We start from the raw sequence: 21,551 nt of genomic DNA on the forward strand, positions 1-21,551 counted from the left end.
ACGGAATCTCTCCGGCCGCATTCCTCCGCTCTCACATCCAAACCCCGCACTTTTTTTTTTTTGTTTTTATTTTTTTTGGGGGGGTGGGGGGCATTTCTTTTTTTGTGGATTTTAATGCCTAAATTAATAATTCAGCTGGCACTACTTTCGGGTAGTTTGCGGGTCTTTTCCTTCGGCGACAAGCGGCCGCGGTGCGGACTTCAGCAGATCCGCAAGGTAAGTTAGAAGATGATGTCTGGATGTGGGGGACTGTCCGGGAATAGAGAGCCGCAGGGCATGTTTGAGGACAGATGTTGTCATGTAGACTTTACAGCCGCTGACGGATTAAATATAAGCTTGTTTAATCGTGTTTTGTCTAAGCGATATGACGCTGAAGTTCGCTTCCGATATGGTCTTTCTATTAAAGGGATATTTCGGCATTTTTAAATAAGCTGAACTGCTTTAAACCGCTTTAAGTTTCACATTTTCACAACTGTTACACACTCCATCATAAATAACAGTTTGCAAAACTCAGAATAGGGGCGATTTTGGTGCTGTTTGAGTACAAAAGCAGCAGATTATGTGTAAATTTGCATCATATGTGTCTAAAGTTTCACCTGGGCTCCTCAAGATAAGGGCCAAATGAGGGCCCCTAATAACTGGACTGTCATTAAGCTTTTCAGGTATTTGCTCAGTAGCTACAACACCAAAAAAAAAGTCATTTAAAATGTCAAATACTCTCTTTTAGAAAAGATATACTGATGTTTAATGTAGAAAGTGTAGGGTAACACCATATGAGCAAATCAAACCTCCACACGGTGGCGCCACTTTAAGGTTGTACAGCAAAACTCAAATCCTGCCTGTACTGTAGTACAAAAATAGGTTTCTATTACATAGGTGCTAAAATAATTATGCTCTGGGTATGATTAGATATAGTATAAAACTCAGAAACATTCAAATTAGTCAAAATTGCAATTAGTAAAACTTTTTAATCAGCCTGCAAAGCCTGATCACTTATTCAGCAGCTAGAGATCAAATTCAGTTTTTCCCTTGATTGACTCTAAATGTTAAAGTCAGTCGCTTTATTTTCATTATGCATGAATGAATTGTGAAAACTTTTCCAGTTCAACAAAGAGCAACTAAGCTGATGCTTTTAATTGTTAAATACAATTTAGACTGAAGTAATAAACACCGATTTGAATCTGTGTTTCTTTCTTTCATAAAAAAACACCTAAAGCACACATTTTTTCTCTTTTGTATCAAAGTATAGTTAGATAAACTCATAGTAAATGGAATATTAAAAAGATCTGGATTGGTGCATTTCTTCAAAACCATATATTTGGTGTTGATTGTAAAACAGATACAAAAACAAAAAATCAATAGTTGTATTTTTCTAGTGCTTATTGCCCTGTATATTTTGCCTTTTACAATTCAGCTTACTTGATTGTTACGCGTATAACAAGTGGCGCATATATGGTGCCCTGTACAAAATAACTTTTGCAAAAAAAAAAAAAAGAAGGGTATAAAAGTTTTCAAATCTTGTTATTCTAGAAAAAAATATATATTTATTCAGTGATGAATTATTTAGTTTAGGTTTGATTTTGTGTTGAAGTGTATGAATGGGGGCCAGAAAGAGCGAAATGGCCCTTTAATGAAGCGTCGCTGCGATTCAGATACTAACTTCTCCCGGGTGCTGCTTTCTGCACAGCCTCACCATCTCTCTGCAGAAGAGCACAGCTAATCAACCTAGAATGGCTCCATTATTATTATTACTGCATGTCAGTGAAGCCGGATGAAGCCCCCCCCTCCTCCTCTTCCTAACTGGGATAAAGAGTTATTCAATGAAAGAAGCAATGGGGGGGAAGGGGGATGAGGAGGAAAAGAAAAAAGTGTGCCGGACTCTTTCACTGTGACCCCGATTCAGAAATCCCTTGTTGCGGTGCACCGATCGAAGACAATTGAAAGCAATCAGGATCCAGTTGCCGTCTGGCTACACGCTGCAGTACGCTGAGGATTCATTTAAACTAAATATAACCCTGTCCAGCTTCGTGCATTCGTTACAGCCGCCATAACTGCATTTTCTGTCGGGTAAACTGAGAGCTCCAGTGTGGCGGAGTGCTCATTTGTTTATGTCACAGCTCATGAAGGAGTGTGAGTTTCCAGCGTGGCTCTGTGTTTGCTTGTCATCAGCCTATATATAGATGGTGCTCCTAAACCCTGCTCCATCTTTTCTCCATCTTTCCTCCAGCTGTGTCTAGGTGCTCTCTCCCAGCCCCTCTCTGGATGCATCAGACCCCTCCTCCCCGGGGCCCTGGACCCGGCTTGTGACGCCACAGACCTCACATCCTTCCTCCTCCATCTCAGCTCGCTCTGCTCCGCGCTCGTCTCCACCTGTCCGCCCTGGACCTCCTGCTCTGGGCCCCCTGCCCCTCGACCAGCGGGCAGAGGCGGGGGGCCATGGCACTGCGGTAGCCAGGCCCCTCGCCATGAGCAGTGCGACCAATTCAGAGAGCAGCAGGATTCAGGGTTCAGACTTAACCCTGCTTCACTACAAGCCCTTCAGCTCGCATGAACACTACCAGCAGGTCAGTCAGAGAGAAAAGTTTTTTTTTTTTAGATCTAAATCATTTTAGTTTCCCTGCATAAATCCTTCTTTTTATCAAATTAAATCTAGAAACATTTGCTTTAAGATTAAAATAAAGCCTTGAGTTGTAATCGGACACTGAATTGAATTTAAAAACTGAACAGGAAGTTAAAATCTGAAAGCTAACCTAGTTTTTTTTCATCTGTTTTAGGTGATGAGAGCTCATCGTAAACTCCAGGAGAGTGGCTTTTACTGGGGGGCCATCGGGGGTCGGGAGGCCAACTACCTGCTGCGCTCCGAAAACCCCGGCACTTTCCTTGTCCGCGACTCATCAGACCACCGCCACTTCTTCACCCTGTCGGTGCGGACGACTCGGGGAACCAAGAACCTGCGAATCCACAGCGAGGTTGGGGGTTTCTACCTGGAGCCGGACCCCCAAAACACTGAGGAGCTACCGCAGTTTGACTGCGTGCTGAAACTCATCACACACTACATGGGGAAGTCTGACACGGGACGGAGCAGGGACGGGGCGAGCGGAGGACGCACAGTGGAGAAGGAACGCAAGGTGTACCTGATTCACAGCGGCGAGGAGAAAATCCCGCTGGAGCTGCAGAAGCCCCTCATGAGCTCCCTGTCTTCCCTGCAGCACATGTGCCGGAGGACGCTGAACGAAGCGGGCCTGGGAGAGCTGGAGCGGACTGAGCAGCTCCCTCAGACGCTTAAAGACTTCATGCAGAAATATGACGCTCCTATCTGACTGACGGGGAACAGCACAGACCGGGTCTTAGAGATGATCAGACTGGGCCTCACATTCTCAAACGTGACGGTTGTGACCAGAGTCAGCGTTCTCAGCGCTTTTTTCACTTTTATGAAATCGCTGTTGAACTCCCAAAGGCTGAAGTCTGAATTGGGTAATCAACGGTTACTCCGTCTATTCTGCCTGGGAAGAACCTGACCACCAATATGTGTGTGTGCGGGTGGGTAGAGGGCAGATAAAACCAGAGGTCAAGGGTCAACGTTTCCTATGACTGACTCAGACGCAGAGCCGAGCCTCGTAGAAGATTGTAAACAATGGCGGGGACACGCCGCAGCTGATTTTGGTGGGTTTAAATCCTCTTAAAGAAACGGCGTCTTCATTTTCCAACTCTTTGGATCCCAAGACAGGGAGGGAGTGAATGAAGGGGGAGCTGCAGAGAAAAGGCAAAGTCCAAATGAAGAGAGAGAGAGAGAGAGAGGAAGAGAGAGTACAGTATTTGTTTGTCTGAGTGTGTGCGTTGTGGCTGTGCACATATTTCCATTCCCATTTCCCGCAAATGTTGCCACATAGAGGGGAGTGGGCTGGCCATGCACGCTAGCTCCACACACACTCATGCAGGTACAGGCCCACATGAAGGTTTTATATGCGTGGGGCTAAAAAAAAATAATTACGAAGCGAATCTTCTCCTGTTTGTCTCCTTTTCTTCCTCCATTACCCTTCCCTCCATTTTTTTAATTATTTTTTTGATGCCTTTGTGCTCTGAAAGCAACAGAAAACAGACTACAGTCGACAACACAAAAGCTCGTTCTTAACAAAAAGTTTTTTGTTTTTTTTATGACGAGGTACCAAACAAAACAGGAATAAATAGATTTTTTTATCCAGGATGCAAAGATGTAAAGATCTCTGCAGATTGGCAGTGACCATCCTGGAGATGTGGAAGGAAGAGGGGTGGGATGATGGAAGGGGAGAGGAGCGGGAAATGGGATTAGTAAAAGGGGAAACTGAAAGAGGAGGAGACATACTGGTATACAGCTTGATAAAAACACTGATTAGATTGATGATGCCGTCCGACAGGATGTAGGTTGTGTAAATCTAACAGCTTTGGCTTTGTCTGAAATCAGCTCTTTTAGAGCGTTTTAGCTAAAAATGCAACAATCTAACTTTTACTTTCCATCACTGTTGTTTTGGAGGTCTGACCTACCAAATTTGATATTAATATAATTATTTTAAGACTATATATTTTAAAAAATGGGACATTTTTGTAAATCCACACCTGAAGTTTCATGATAGAGGAAGTAGCTGCAATCCCCCGAACATTATGAAATAAAATTTCTATTAACATGCGGTTTGTTGATACATTTACGCACCAGAAAGAATTTAGTTAAACTTTTTTAAGTTGCCGACAGAAAAAGGAGGCGCAACAATTAACAAACACTGCTTTTTCTCCCAAAATTATAACTGCTTTGAAAAGATGACGCAGTAGTATATAGACTAGTAATAATGATTATTTTAAAATACATACAATTATTTTATTATTATAGATTTATATAGATAGATGGTTAATGATTCTTGCTTATCTGTACAACTTTTTTTAAAAACTAGCTTTTAAAAGCTACAGGTCCAGTTTATAAGCCAGATTCAATTAATTTGGCAGCTTTGGCTAAGAATACCAAGGTATATTTGTCTAATATACTAGAGATGTGTCTAAAAGTTTTCTGGACGTCAGAATCAACCTATTTTCTCTTGAAAAGCTTTGTTTTCATTTGGATTAAAAAAAAATGCTTCCTCTATCACAGCAACTTCAGCTTCATTTTTTTCCCCTTAAGTCTTAACGTCTCAAATAAAAAAGCAAGAATCTAACAAAATTGGAAAGGAGACGCACTGACCAGGCTGGCTTATTCTGATTTTCTTACTGTTCTATAAGGGCTGTAACACACAGAAAACTTTTATATCAATATTTATTTGTATTTCTATGTAGAATGCTACAGGTTGGTTTATAGAGCTCATAGTTTTGGATCTAAGGGGAAATAAAGGGATGCGTCATTAAGCATAATAAAGCTAAAGGGAGGGGGAAAAGCTCTTGATGCACAGGAGGGGATACCTGTAATATCTTTAATTGTTCCACTTCTATCAAACAACCTGCTGCATATTTGTTTTTGTTTATCTTCTTTTAGTCCTTTAAAAATCTGAATCAGCATCTCAGAACAGAAATCGGATATTCGTATGAAGCCTGGGCGGTGCATCCCTTCTAAAATAAAATGATTACTCGGCTAAATCTAACCTTAAGAGCAGTTTAAATGGAGTCGATCTCAAAACTGCATAATTAGTAGATCTTTTTTCTTTAAGTTCATTCCTAATGATTCAATTTATAAAAATTAAGATTTTAAACAATATTAGTGAATGGAAAAGTACATGCCTATATGTTTGTTTCCTTTTAAGCCTTATGTTGGATTGTCTGCCTAATTTCTCTCTCTCTTCTCTTTCTGCGCCAATTTGAAGGAGTTAAGAGGAAACTTGTTATTTGGACCTTTTATAAGATTTTTTTTGCCTCTGGAGAACATCAAGGGAAAAAAATACCCTTAGATTCTTGGAAAAAATGCCTTTTGTAAAACTAATAATAAGACTCAGATTTGACCGATATTTGTACCTTTTTTTTCTGTTTTCCTAATGCTCATGCTCACCTGTGATCCATATTGAAGTAGTAGCCTTTTTTTTTCTTTACACCATGAAACAGTGAGTTTATGTAGCCACAGCGATGCACATGTCTTTTTTTTTTTTTTTTTTCTATTGGTCAGATCTGGGTTTTACAGTTTTGCATCAAACACAAAGTTCTTACATATGTGCTGCAGCAGGAGTCGGCGTGTATGTGAATCATTTGTCTTTTATAAAGACTCTCTTGCAAAAGGCTGGCCACTAGTCTGGCAAAATACGAGCTGTAATATCTGCAATGTCAAGAGCATTACATAATAAATGAAAAAGGAACGTTGCACATATTTATATTTCTAAAATATTTCAATAATTTATATTAAAGAGCACTATTTTTACAAAAGCCATTTCAATGTGCCCTGTGTGTTACTTTCTCACTGCTTGCCTCCTGCGCTGCTTCTCCTTTTCTCCCCCCTGAGTCAATATTGACTGGATACGCTTTAACTTACTGTAATATATTGTAAAGTAGTCTGTATTCCAGCAATTCCCGGCTTCACAACAAGATTATTTACTGTCAGATGGGATTTCCTAGCTGGAGGAAGACGTGTTTATATAGCCAGAGAGGGCTGTGAGAGCCGGAGAAGGGCGGCTGCACGTTTGAGGGCTTAAAATTACAGCAATCCTCACTTCTCATATTTTTTTTTTTTTTTTTTTTTTTTTGGAGCATTGTGTTAAATTACATTGGCATGAAAGAAGTTTAAAAAAAAAAAAAAAAAAGCTGCTGCTGATCTGTCTGCCATGCTGTGACAAAGGGATTCTCAGAAGCACAGAGTGGGGTAAACCTTTGACACAGCATTTGGAGCACAGAAAGCTGGCTTTGGGCTGGACTTGACTGGAAAAGGAATGCAGCTGGATTTTATACATCCTACTTCGGGGGGGCTGCGAGGGAGAGAGAGGGAGAGGATGGTGTCCTCTGGAAAGTGTGTGAGGTCAGAAAGGTGAGAGCATCCACGTGGGGGTGATTTACGACGTCCTGCGGTTTCAGTCTCAAACCAGGGTTTGAATCTGTGTGTGTTAACTCTGATTGCTGTTGTTAAAATTAAGCAGGGGGTGAGTTTCTTCATTTCTCAACTCCCCACCTCCACCACACACACACACACACGGTTCCCATTCCCTGCATACCTTGTGCTCCGTCTGGAGCCGGCTTCCAGGAAAGAGGCACTTTAATTGAGTTGAGTTTTTACGGCTCGTCTGGTGTTAGTGTGCATGTACGAGAAGGAGTGAATGACTTGTCTCTGCGTAAGGGGGGGGGGGTTCTGTGCAATAAATGACGGAGCTTTGATGAGAAAATTGTTTATTTCTTCAAGGAAATTCATGCAAAAACAAAAAGGTTAAATTTAGAACCAGCTGCATAACACAGGGTTTGAATGCTTTGCTGGCGTGAAGAGGAAAATCAAACAATAAACAATTTTTTAAAAGAAGTTTTTTTTTTTGCTTCAGGACCTCATAGAAAGGTTAAAAAAAGAAAATCTGCCCTCAAGCATATTAGATAACACCGTTACTAACGTTATCGTTTATCAAATCAAGAGCCAAAATAAGAAAGGTGTGAAAATAACGGAGTTAAACTGCAGCTCAGTTAATTAGAAAAGGACCATTTCAATACTTAAATATAGAAATATATTTAAAATTCTTATCATGTTGCTTCATTGCACACATACTCATTCCAAAAGTTCATTATTTGTTGATTTAGATTTTTGCATTGTTAGAGATGTATGCATTTTTAATATACAAGTGAAACTGTTGGAAATTATACCTTAAATAAAAGATGCTTTAACTTTGGCCTTCGCCACGTCGGCATCGGTGAATCCAATGTCTCATCATCATCATCATCCTCCTCTTTGAGCTCAACAAGCACAGTGATGCCAAGGTCATTAAAGCAGGTAATTAAACATTTGGTGGTGTGGGAAGGATCCAAGTCAAGGTGTAAAGCGAAATTAATATCCCTTTTAAAGCTGCTACATGTCTTCTCTAGGTTTGGACTTTATAAAACACGTTGGACCAATGTGTAAAAAGGTGACATAGCTCCCCAACTCATCTTTAAATGGATAGTCATCGCAACCCTCTTGTTGCTCGTGATCAAGCATAATTATTTAAATGATCAAAAAATAAATGCGTTTCAGATTTTACTAATAGTGTTAACCCTTTAAAGCCAAGTGTATCATATCTGATAAATGAGTTTTTGAGACTTCTGCATCATAAGTGTGATACACAATCAGACACATTCAGCAAAGAGATAATGTGTAAAATATTATACAGAAATAAATACTGTATCAAAATTGATGCAAATAAATGCTCTAGTTTTTTTTATTTCATTTGTCAGAAAGTTAATTGACAGTTCTGATTAAAAAAATATATAATTTTCTGTCAATTTTTTCACCAGTCCAGGCTTTAAATGGTTAAATGAGTCTACATTTAAGTTAACTTTTTATTTTCTATTTTAGTAAATATATAAAATTTACTTTTGCCTGATTTTGTAACTGATTGAGAAGAGGAAGAGTGGCGGCCATCATCCACAGTAAAATGAGCTGTAGAGCTGTTGGTCAGCAAATGTGAACATAACATTATTAGCAGGTTGTTTTTATGGAGGATACAGATGTGTGGTAATATATGAATTCATAAAGCTGTACTTTTTTAACATCAGTTTTAGCTCCTGTTACTGGCTCAATGCATATTTATGCAATTAAAATTTAAAGAGAAGCAAAAACAGCTTATTCTATCTGTCAAGCATGGTGGTGGAGGGATGATGAATTTGCTGTTTTGCATCTGCAAGGCCAGGAAATCTTGGAGTCAATAAACCATTAGATCTTTACTGCAGGTAAAGATGAAGCCATCTGTTTGACAGCTGAGTAGTAAAGTATTTGCAATTTGAAAAGACATCAGCAATAAGTAAAGGAACTGCTGCCGCCAGAGGGTCTTGAAACTATTTTTAAAGAAACTAAAGTCCAAAGTTCTAAAGCATGAGTCTGTAACCTTCTTTCAAATCCACAAATATTTCATTGTCTTTTAACAAAACCTAATTTATTATTAGATATGCACAACATCATACGCATACTTTTGGTATCAGCTGATAGCCTCAAAACTAAAACCTGGACATTGGTGGTCCACAGATATATAAGGCTTTTTTTGGGGGTGGGGATGAAAACATGCGGATTAAGCAGGTCTTAACCTTTAATCAATCTGTTGATGCATGCATCTTCTCCCGCTTAGTCCTCTCATGGGCCGGTGCCTGTCTCTGGCAGTCTATGGGCTAGAGGTACACTCTTGACAGGTTGTCTGTCTGTCGTAGGGCAACACAGACACAAAGACACACAACAATGCGCACACATCCTCATACCTAAGGACAATTTTGAGAAACTAATTAACCTAACAGTCATGTTTTTTTGGACTGTGGGATGAAGGCGGAGTACCAAGAGAGAATCCACACATGCACAGGGAGAACATGCAAACTTTACATGCAGAAAGACCCTGGGCTGTAACCTGACAACAGCCAGATGCATGTCTCGCTCCGCCTAGCTCCACTCACATACATCTGGGAACCCGCCATAGGAATTGCCTTTACTGAAGGCTGGGCCTTATCAAAACTCCTTGCATATGATTGGATAAGCCACTTGTCTGTCATCTTTATTGACGTGCTATTTCAACCACTCACACCGAAGCTAACCCGTGACGCTGTGAGAGGAGGAGCCATTTGGTAGATCAAGCTCTTGCCAAATCCGGTCGGGAGAAGGGCGAAAACATCGTTTCCACCAACAAAAGCCTTCAAAGCCGTTCTCTGATGTTCTTTTAATGAAACAATAGCAGATAGATTGGATAACACAGAAGAAATAGCAGCATCAATGCTGACGCTTGCTTCCTCAATGCGAGCCGCCATTGTTGTTGGAATCTCACGGTCGCTTCTCTACTCCAGGACACACCCGCCCTGCGTCCTGATTGGACAGACCATAAATTCGGTTGGGGAAATCACTTTCAATGAGCGGGTTCCCAGATGTATGTGAGTGGAGCTAGGCGGAGCGAGACATGCATCTGGCTGTTGTCAGGTTACCTGGGCTGGGCATCGAACACAGAACCATCTTGCAGCAAGGCAACCATGCTGCCCGCTGATTCCCCTTGCAGGCCCCATTCTGTTCATTGCAGTGATGTCAATCATAAGATGTCTATGTAGATACAAATCTTCCTAGGTCAACAAAGTGGAAATTCAAACCTTGCAGACACTACCCAGAGATGCCTGGGTGCTAAACTGAGGTAATTTACTGGATGCTGCAAATACAGGCTTTAGTTAGCATATTAAAGGTAAGTTTCATGGTAGTTCAGCTATGGTTAGTTCGAAGGGATTGCCAACCTGCCCTTGCTACAATAGATCATGGCTGTATGAGTTAGAAATGACCAAAGCAGAAACATTTGATCAATAATGAGCAGTGCCACATGGGCTGATTTGATGATTTGGGCTTGGTTTGCACCAACAGAACGTATTAAACCTGCCATCATTGAGTCGACCTTTAACCCTTTGCGCATCAAAGTATTATGAGATCGCCTGTCGGGCACCTGAAGTTTAACCCGAATGTTGTCCTCAAAGGGAAATTGATCCCAAACACAACAGCAGCGGTTTGTATGTCCTCCCAGCTGTAACTAGGCCAAAACTGGGTCATGCAAGCAATGAAGCAATGTTATGTAAAAAAAGATGGCCAAGATTCCTTCCAAACAATGTGAGAGAATGATAAGGTCATACAGAAAATGACGTCACTGCTGCCGAAAGTAGTTCTCCAAGGTATTTAAGAATGGTATGTAATTCCTTTTTCCATTCAAGCATCATCAGTGGAATACGTAATGACTGTGTAGTTTGTGGTGTGCTTGTATTTAAATAGGGGTGTACCATGTGTGAGACTTGGGATAATGTACAATGCCTGTTTTTGTAGCTTATCTGATTGGAGGTAATTACAATAATTCAGTTCTACAGTTCCCATTTTGCTTTGACACCTTGTGGGTGTGTGTGTGTGTGTGTGTGTGTGTGTGTGTGTGTGTGTGTGTGTGTGTGTGTGTGTGTGTGTGTGTGTGTGTGTGTGTGAGAGTCTGTTTGTTTATGAGAGGGAAACCTGAGTTTGCACTAAAGTGAATCACTAAAGTGTCGTTGGTCAGAAGACAAACAGAACTGAGTGAACCCTCTTCCCAAAAATCCAACCGGAATAATCCAGTTTTACACACAAACACATTGTCTAAATAAGCCAGCTCAGCTCACTGTGACTCATCCTATGTTCCCCATAGTTGCCTGGTGAGTGGTGCTGGAATATTTTGCCCGTATCCTTGCTCCTCTTGTGAATCTAACACGCTCACACAAAGTCTTTCCACTATGATTCATTTTTTTTTCAGGTTATGACTTGCTGTGTCCAGCTCAACAGTCCTCAACAGCCCTTCAGGCAAACACTCATGGACAACTTAGATTTAGGACCTTTTTTTTGTATCACAGCATACAGCAGTTGTTCGAGCATATTCTTTGCCTTGACTGTATGTTTTCATGCAGTACGAGGAAATGGGAAGCAGGTTGAGCAATGGGAATGTTGTTTGACTACCCCTCTTCTGGCAGCCTGATTAAAATCTCAGCGTAACCAATAGCCCCATGTATGCTTTCTTACATTTCTGAGCTCTCGCCAGAGTCAGCCACGTCAAGTGTTGAAGGTGGAAATTTCTTCTAAGATGTTAGGAAAGTTCTTGCAACTGGCAATATATTCCATTCTTCCAGGAAGGGCCTCTGGATTGCTGATTACTCCTTCCAGGAAGCTTTCTTTGTTTCCCGATTGACGCTTATAGGAGAGATGCTTGGTCAGCCCATCAGTTCAAGTATTGTCACAGCCGCTTCTGATAAAACCAGACCAACTTCCAGGAAACCAGAGATTTACCCTGAAGCATTCCATCATTCCTTCACCATCAGTGCATGCACCAGATAGAAACACAAAGAACGCAAGGCAGCAGGAGGGGCATAACTGGGACAGGGATCAATAAAAACCATATGGGAAGCATGCATACAGCCGAATGCGCTTAAATACCACATGTGTAAGTATGCATTTGAGTGTGTCCAAGCCTGTGGAGACAGACATACTTCCGATTTGCACTAATAAGTTCACTTCGACACCCAAACACAGTCAGTATATGATGTTTTTCTAAACTCAGCACCAACCAAGCCCAATTTACAGCTTTGCGGCCAAATCTGTCAAACTGCAAATAATCAGGAAGATGTGTTAAAACCTTAACACCTTTCAAGGTTCTACGTGTCATGTATTTGCATTCTGAAACCTCCTACTTAATGGTTGATAATTTGATCCACTGTTGCTTTTTCTTTGATTAGTCTTTGTCATGAAAGGGTGGAGACCTTGACCAGATTGCTGAAAGGCAGGTAGATGACCAGAGCAATTTTATAAACCCAAAATTATAAACTACAAAGGCAATATTCAGAAACAGGATAATGATCACAGAATAGTCTGACTAAGGCCCTTTGCACACAGAGATGAGATTAGGTGTATTTTGTTGTTCAAACAGATTCAGTGTGTTGGGAGAGCATAAATGATTGTTTTTGAAAACAGTGTCGCAGAGTGGAAAAATTACAGAATACCTGTTTCATTTCTTAGTGTGTAAATATATATATTTTTTTTACAATTATGTTTTAGGTCAACCTTCCTAATTAATCCCTTGTGAGTCTTCACAGCCATGTTGTTGTGTTTACCTCACATGATGAAGAAACAGGAGAAATGCTTGATGCCGTGAACAAGGAAGCAGAATAAGAAATACCAAAACAAAACTAAAATGCCAAATGCGATAGCAGTCTTTTTGTTCTCTGACCATCCAAAGTCTCTCCCTTTTTTGGGCCATTCTCTCTAAATCCAAGAAATGGAGAAATCAATATTCAAGCAGATTTGTGGTTTCTAAAATTCCTCAACCAGCCTGTCTGCGACCAACAGCCAAGCTACATTCAAAATCACTAAAAGGCCTTTTTCTCCATTTCCATGCTCGGGTTAAATTACCCCAAGGCATCTTTACCACATCAAGATGACTAAATAAAGGAGTTGCTGCCGTGCAAGCAGCTGATTTGCGAGTTATTAAACTCTTTGAACACAAGGGGCACCTTTTAAGTAGCCTGGGTGCCATTCCGAACTTAGTCCCGCCCAGAACGTTTGAGGTCAGGAAGTTCGGTCTGGCATTGCTCAATAGTAGCGCGAGTATGCTCGCACAATATCTGGCGGGCCAATCTAATTGTTAGGGCGGGCTTTATACGATGATGGACAGAGGATCAACAGTAACGTAATCAACAACGTCACAAAAGCGCGCTTGGGTGACAACAGCAATGGCTGCCGCTGGAGAGTTGAGGTGTGTAGATTCTGCTATTAGGTCTGTTCTAGAAGATATTGACAGCAAATTAATTTTAAAAGAGGAACAGAGAAACGTGATCAAGGCTCATCTTCTTATTCTAGGCGTGCAACTTCACGCTTTGATTTTTGTTGACAACAACTATGCGTCGCTTAACATACGTCACGCACTCCGTTGCTTTTATTGGTTGTAGGTCTATCCAATTGAGTGCAGAGGCATTTTTTTTCCTGGTTCATTTGAAACACGCTCCATAATCACAGCTCTATGGAGCAGTATCAGACTCATATTCTGACTAGAATTGAGTAGGACTACGTCAGGCTACCTTTTAAGGTACCTCAACAATGACACTGGTAAAGATGCATTTATGAAAAAGAATATAACAATGTATCACATCAAATTAAACTGTAGAATCAAGGCTAAAAGCCTAGCTTCTATGAACCGATGGTGCCAACTGTGCCAAAATGGCCGTTTTGGAAACCTTCCCTGAACTTTTTTCAAAAAAAAAAACCTCTATAATTCTGTTTAGCTTGATTTTAGAAGAGGAAGTCTTTGCAAAAACATTGTCAACATATTGTACTTTAGTTTGATGGAGACTGATTGCTTCCAAAGGATCATTTCATATAGTTGCTGTTCCTGAAAGTTGCTTTCTTGTTCAAATGAGGTTTGAAATTTTGCTGTATAATCTTCATTTATTCTCCATCAGTAACATATATACATATATTTAAACACCTCCATTAAACTCCCAATTCATTTGACATCAAATGTATTCAAATAGACCTTGTGGTTGCAGAGATAAACTTTTTTTAATTGGAGCATTAAATTTCGAGAAATATGGGCCTTGGGTTCAACAACTGATGAATTAACTGATTCAGATTTTCACGGTTTTGGTTCTGTTGAATTTTCTTTTGAGTTTTCAATTTCACTTTGATCCATGTTTTTCTTTGTTTTCTATTTTTATCTGTTTATTTTGTGATGTTTTCTGGATGTATTTGAGTACTTAGGTATTTCTTGATTTCCCTCTTGTGTTGGTCTCCCTTTCCCTGGCTCCTTTCTAGACTCCTCTGTTCACAACTGCTCCCATTCAGCTCATTAGTCCTGTCTTTGTTCTGTCTCCTATATAAACTCTCCCTGTGCAGTTCCTCAGTGCTGGTTCCTCGTCTTTTCCTGGCTCCCCACATGAGTTTTCCCCTGAAGTAGACTGGGCTTTGTTTCCTTATATTTTGTACTTTGTTTTTTGGATTTTTGCCTCAGTTATTTCATTAAATCTACAAGAATTCCCCTCTGCATTTGGGTCCTCAAAAACTCAACCCAACCGTGATACATATATTTTGATATGGAAATGAAAATATGGAGTTTTAATCTAGTGGACATTTTAAAAGTTGTACTTTCGTGAGCAGATATTGGACAGCCTAAGCAAAATGTATCAGTGAATAACTGTAAACCCTCAGATGAAAGCTCAAAGGTCTACGCCGAGCTTAACTGAATGAATTAGATGTGTTATGGGTTTCTGGTAACCTCAATATGATGCATAGGTCATTATTAAGGACACAAAATCTTACACATTTCAAACCCTATCTAAACTGTGTTGTGTTACATCAGCCTAGATCTAAAATAAATCCAGAATTTGGCCCAAGACTGGGTTTTAAAAGCAGCAGTTCTAAAAGTGTAGGCACAGATGCATTGTTTTCTCTAAGATTCCTTTATTTTTTTGCCTCTCTATTCACAGCTGCACAAACATAGCAGCAGAAAAGTTCAGAATGCCAAACGACTGCACTGTACTGTAACAGCGAGGAGTCAGACCCAGCCCAGCAATACTCTCAGGTGTCACTGTGTGTCCCCACAGCAACCAGCCAACAAGGCTGCACATTACTTCAATTTGACACTGTGGCACACAAATACACACACCCACACAAATGAGTTCAAGCATTACCATATGCACATGCATATGTGGTGAGTAAGCCTGTTTTGAGTCATGGATGAATGGCAGAATCCCATCTTTATATAACAAACTGCAGAGAGAGAATGAAGAGATTCTTTATTAGTGAAAGTCGGTCTTTCAATAAAATGCTATTTTTAAATTTTTAAATTTATTTTTAAATGATAAAAACTTTTATTTTTACTCCACTTTTTTAATATGTATGTGTTAGATGTAAAGTGGAACCAAGGTCAAATTCTTTGTTTGTGTTCAAAAAGTTGTCCAAACAAGCTGGTTATTCTTTCTTCTTGCAAAGCTTTCCTCTCACCAGTTACTACACTAAAGAGAAACATGAACAAACAATTTGAAGAAATCTTATATGGTGTTTACTGCGTAAGCTTTCTGTATGAGGAATATAATAAAATGCAGAAGCTGAGGTTGAGAAATTTCCTCTTCTTTACCATAAAGGAAATATGTCTTCTTGTGAAACTTTGATTTTTTTCCTGAACAGATATTGGTAATTTTGTCTTTGGTCGTCATCTATTGCAGAAACAAATTGCCGTAATAGTACATTATTGGAAGTAAGCCTTTTGAAGAAGAGTTCAAGTTTCTCAATGGGCTGAATATAACGAGAAAAGAAGAAGAGAAACTCCATTCCAGTCAAAAAGTATGCCAAGAACATGTAAAGATAATACAGAAAGAAGAGGAAAAATGCAAGAGGGTCAGAACATTTTAGTGAATGATGTCCTTACTGTCATGATGGGCTTTAAGGATCTGACCCACATGCAGAAACATACTCAGAAGCCAAGGGAAAAAGTTAACAGGTTTATTGTGGTTTACAAAACACAGGCTGAGAGATATACAGCAGGGACTGATGAACCGGAACCGGAAACTAAAGGGGAGATCACAATGATCAGTACAGGGGCCGTAGGAAAAAAGGCTGAGGCTTGTAATTAGCAGGAGAGGAACTCACGTTTGGTGAACTTTTGGTTAATCTTTGGATCAAGTTTGTGGGGGCTTTTCCAGAGCTGAAAGAACTCGTTGGAGGGCGGACAGGCAGACTAACGTTGCGTCCAGAGGAGCAATGGAGCAGACTGTCACCGGGTGTTCCTGAAGAGGACTTGAACAGATCATGTGGAGGTTTTCCCCTTGCTCAATTGTGACTCAGTTATCCCTCCGGGGGAGGGGGGGATGGTCCAGGCTTATCCAGTGGATCAGGAAAGCTTCCTAATACTGGCAAAGACTCTACTACTATAGATCAAATCTAGAACTAGGTCTGGAAGTTATAGCTAATTAATGTCATTCAAATCAAGAATAAAACCAAGTATTGCTCAAGAGTTAAATGATCATATCTGATGGTTTATAATTCAAGCTGAGTTATTAATCATTAACCACCAGGAAATATTTGTCTCTGTCTATTCAAGTTGTTACTCAAAGGAAGTAGGCCCTGCTCTTTTTAGACAACCGTTCAATGCTGTATGAATAATCACAAACTACCACGATTAAAACAGAAGGGTTGCTTTTATTCAACTGATTCCCTATCACATATTATTATGTTTAACAAACATGCATGCTACTGGAATGAACGCACAGCACATGAAAGAATCAGTAAACATATAGAAACTTACATTCCGAGGTAGAGTTTTTGGTAATCTTCAGTTCATTACCTTAGCTGTCGTGATGCACTGAGGAAATGTCCATCAGATTAGCAATATAGATTATCTCAAGCAAACAGGTGTTTGATGATAGTATATGGTCATATTTAAATCAATTAAGTTTCACTTAATCCAGTAATGAAGATCAAATACCAATAAACACAATGCAATGCTGTGATGGCATTGGAATGTTTATGCAAGCTTCTGTTGTCACAGCAGCCAATAGCTTAGCGGTTAACACAGCTAATCCACAGCTAGCAACAGCTAACCGACAAACCACAAAGAGCTTCTTGAACATGGAATCACAGGGCAGGAACTTGACAAAAAATTTGATCAAAAAGTTTTTTAAAGTAAGGACAGAAACACAAATTATTTTGTCTCCACAGACATTGGTCTTACAGTCAGGCAGTATACAAACACAGTCCACAAAATGAAATAATCAGAAAAATCATGTCTGTTGAAATGAAACACTAGAAGACAAAGATGATCTCTCAAGAACAGATGACAGGGCAACAAACCATTTGGTCAGCCCAGATAATTTGAAGGAAATTATAACTGTTGTTGAAACTGAGGAATTCAGTCAGCAATCCAATGAGGACCATCTTCAACATGAAATGGTCACAGGAGAGGAACTTGACATCCTTTTAGATGAAACACGAGGAGTCAAACATGATTGCTTTAAAGCAGATGACTGACATCAAATCATTTGGTCTGTTCAGATAATCCATCCATTTTCTGACACGCTTAATCCCAAGTGGGATCGCGAGGGGTGCTGGTTCTGCTCAAATAATCTGAATGAAATTACAAGTGTGGATGAAACAGAGGAATTCAGTCAGCGAACCTATGAAGGCCCTGTTGCACAGGACATGTTGACAGGGAAGGAACTTGACTTCTGTTTAAATTAAACACTAGAAAGCAAAGATCACTTCTCCAGAGTGGAAGAAGGGACAACCAATCGTTTGGTCTGCCCTGATGAAACTAATTTACAACTGAGGACAAAACTAACAGATACAGTAAGGCAACCTACAAATATAGTCCATCAGATGAAATTGTTACAGAGGAAAATGGGCCTGTTTAGATGAATTAGTAGAGGGTACCGATAAGAGGACAGCATCACAGAAGATTGCAATTTTGATGCAACCATTTGTAAGTTCTCCAATTCCTTCAACAACGGTTGGATGAATGCCATGTTGCAGAGTGTTATGAACCTGAGTGTCACCACAAAGTTTGTACGAGCAGATATGAAAATGGGCAACGGTCCCATGCTCTTGCTTTGAGCTAGGCAGGTTGCCCTGCCTGGTTACAGGTGTCCAAATGTTCAGGTCCGCTCTGGGCTCGTGGAGATAAAGTCTCTCATAAGCGGACGAACCCAAAATGCATTTCTGTGCCATATTTCCTCCTCGTTTCTGTCATTAGACTATGTAAATTTACTATTGTGCTGCTCCATGCAGGATAGTTGCCATGACAACGTTACCTCCGGGAACTTGTGTTGATTAGTGTCATGATGGGATCCTAAAAGTTTGCCCACATGCAGAACACCACTCAGAGGCAGGGTGAAAGATAACCAATTTATTGACTGAAAGGAAACCAGTGAGAGCAAAGACAAGAAACTCAGAGAGCTAAACTAAAGGGGATTCTCAGCAGGGGAAAGACAAAACTACGGAGGTCCTCAGAACGACCTGACTGGGTTTTCTCAGCTCGAGGGGAAGACAACTAAGGAGGTATTCGGAGAGACAAAACTGATGGGGACTCTCTGCAGGGGAAAATCCAGCGGCCTGCTGAACCGGAACCGGAAACACAAGAGGGGAGATCACAGTGATGAGTTCATGGTCCGTCGGGGAAAATGATTCTTGGTAGATGAATGGTTTGTATTGATTCACATTACGGGGTTCTTGGTTGATCCCTTGGTCCAGTTTGTGGGGGAATTGACCTGGGATGGTTGAACTCGTTGGAGGGCGGACAAGGCAGACTAGTGATGGGTCCAGAGGAGCAATGGAGCGGACTGTCACAGAGTTTCCCAGAGGGTGGCTTGAACGGATCAGGTGAAGGTTTTCCCTTGCTCAGTGTGACTCGAATAATTCCTTCCAAGGGGGGAGAAGGACAAGGCTTATACAGCGGATCAGGAGGGCATCCTACCGGAGAACAAAAGGAGACAATAGGCAAACACTTAGACTCAGAGAGACAAGGCACAATGGTTTGACTCAGCTAATCTAAGTCTGGCTAGAGGACCCAATACTGACAAAGACTCTGGCATTGAGGTGGTGACAGTCCGCTGCTCAAATACTCCTCTGGTGATGACCCAACGAGCTGCAGGTGTGAGAGGGGGCCCAAACGGGGAAGGGGCCACCATCTAGTGGGGGAAGGAGAAACAAAAAGAAAAACACAAAACAAACCCCACAAACAGGAACCCTAATAATTAGGCCTCAAAATAATGAAATTAAAATCTAAATACACGCAAGGTGAAATAAAAAAGTTTAAATGATTTTTAAAAATATTCATAACAAATTCATAAATTCTGCAAAGTATGTTTAATGTGTATATATTTTAAAATTTCCATCTCGTGCTGCAGCACCCCCACTTCCCATGGCGCTGGCTTCCCCCCACAGCCAGTTTAGGTAAACTGGCTGCATTTATAAGAAGTATTTATACAGAGAGATAAAGCTAATGATTGCATTAAAACCTTGCAACTTAACAAAAAGCAAAAACAATGTCCACAAAAGAGGCCAAGACCTATAAAAAAACAAGAAACTGATTAAAATAATGCTATTTTTGTAGTAAAGAAATCAACTGATTAAAAAAATACTTAGATAAATTAAATATTGAAAATAAAAGATTACTCCAGTAAAAACAAAAATGAGAAGATTTTTTTTGGTTATTTTATAAATAAAAAAAAAATTATCTTGCTTATTGGCTGATAATAAATAAATTAATTACAGTTCTTTTAATCGATCCTTTATTCAAATATATCTGCTCCATATGCACACACATTAGTTTGAATCCATTTTTTCTAACACAAAGCATCACATTAGTTCCTGGAAGAAGGAAACGGGGGTCTGCAGAGTGTCTCTCTGTGTGTGTGCACAAATCTAAATGCAAGAACCAATCAGAGACCTGCACAGACACATAGCCCCCCAAGTGCTGCTGGTTTATAGGGCTCAGCTTCAGAGAAGTCACATGACTTCCCATCGAGCAGATGGAGTGAGTGGGGAGAAGGAAGCACGAGATGAAGGCAAGAAAGGATGAAGGGGAGGAGTGAAAAAAAGGGTAAAGAGGGTGACAATGATGCTGTGCCATGTGCAAACTGAGAGTCTGGTGTAGATGGATGTAGAAAGAAAAGTCAAATTGCAAGATTCATGGGTCAGGATAGGGACAGCTGAATGAACAAAATGAGAAATAACAAATGGAGGGCTGGTGAGTCCAGAAGGTGAAAGTATGACATTTAGATGAATAAACACACAGATGAACATTGATAACTGAGAATCATGATGGTCTGGTTAGGTTAACCACAGTACATTAAAACTCCTTTTCCTAGAACTTAACACAAGAAAGCTGCAGATGCTGAGTGCATTGCTTTTTCATAAACAGTATTTTTCCTCTAACCCCTACAGTTTGTTTTTCTGGAGGGTATTAAGTTGGTTTATTTAGGTTGAGAAGGACATTCCAATAAAAACTGCTAACAACATTTCAGTGGAAACCAGTGAAGCACTTGAACTTGCAAATGTCATTTTCAACCACAAATGGATTGTACTCCCTCGTGTTGAATCGATTGCTTAAAACTTTTGAAGCACAACCAAAAAAAATCTGCAGTATAATAAAACAAATGAAATCAGAGGAAAAGGTACTACTCAGTTACTCTATGCTGTGATTCTGGACAAAACTGTGATTTCTTTGGTTAGAGTAAAACATGTCAACGTTGACTGATTGATTGACTTTATTGATCTCACAGTGGAGACATTTACATCGGCTCAATAGTCAAAAAAGAAAGGAGGAAGAAAAAGGTGTATGGGGTATATACAGTGCTTCCACACACACACACATATATATATATGCTACACATATATATGCTACTAGTAAAGTTAAACTGCTTACTGAAGTTTGGGGGCATTCTTAGTATTTTTTTACTGAGCGTTTTTAGGATATCTGAGGGGTTTTTACCCATTCCGTTTTTATCAACGGTGTGCATTACAGTCGAGCCACTGCTTTCAGATCCCAGATTTTAAATTATTTAATCTCTGAAATAAAAAATGGCTAACTACATCTGGCATCTGATTCTGGACTACTTACCATCCTCACCCTCATCCTCCTCGACCTGAGTGCAGCCTTCGACACCATCTGTCACACCACCCTCCTCAGTAGGCTTTCTTCCATTGGCATCACTAGCACTCCCTTGGACTGGTTTATTTCCTATTTTTCTGACCGCACTCAGGCCCCGTCCACACGAAGTCAAAACGAACACGAAATGCTAATATTTTCCAGAACGTTTGTCGTAAAGACAGAGACGTAAAATAAATGTGATCGTCCACACGAATGCATGAAAACGCTGCAAAATGTATGCCAGGCCTCTAAGTGGCGCTGTGGTGCCAAAGCAAAAATAGGCGACGA

At 40.3% G+C, this 21,551-nt stretch overlaps 1 protein-coding gene across 1 annotated transcript; it reads left to right on the top strand.

Moving 5' to 3' along the window:
- On the top strand, nt 1–6,628 carry socs3 (suppressor of cytokine signaling 3). The gene is made up of 3 exons (XM_015381929.1): nt 1–216; nt 2,228–2,564; nt 2,775–6,628. The coding sequence occupies exons 2-3, from the start codon at nt 2,466–2,468 to the stop codon at nt 3,318–3,320; spliced, it is 645 nt and encodes a 214-aa protein (XP_015237415.1). The 5' UTR covers nt 1–216; nt 2,228–2,465; the 3' UTR covers nt 3,321–6,628.
- Nucleotides 6,629–21,551: the final 14,923 nt, after the last annotated feature.

The sequence above is a fragment of the Cyprinodon variegatus genome, unplaced genomic scaffold, assembly GCF_000732505.1.
Source record: "Cyprinodon variegatus isolate N-32 unplaced genomic scaffold, C_variegatus-1.0 Scaffold12, whole genome shotgun sequence".
In the NCBI taxonomy this organism is placed as follows: domain Eukaryota; kingdom Metazoa; phylum Chordata; class Actinopteri; order Cyprinodontiformes; family Cyprinodontidae; genus Cyprinodon; species Cyprinodon variegatus.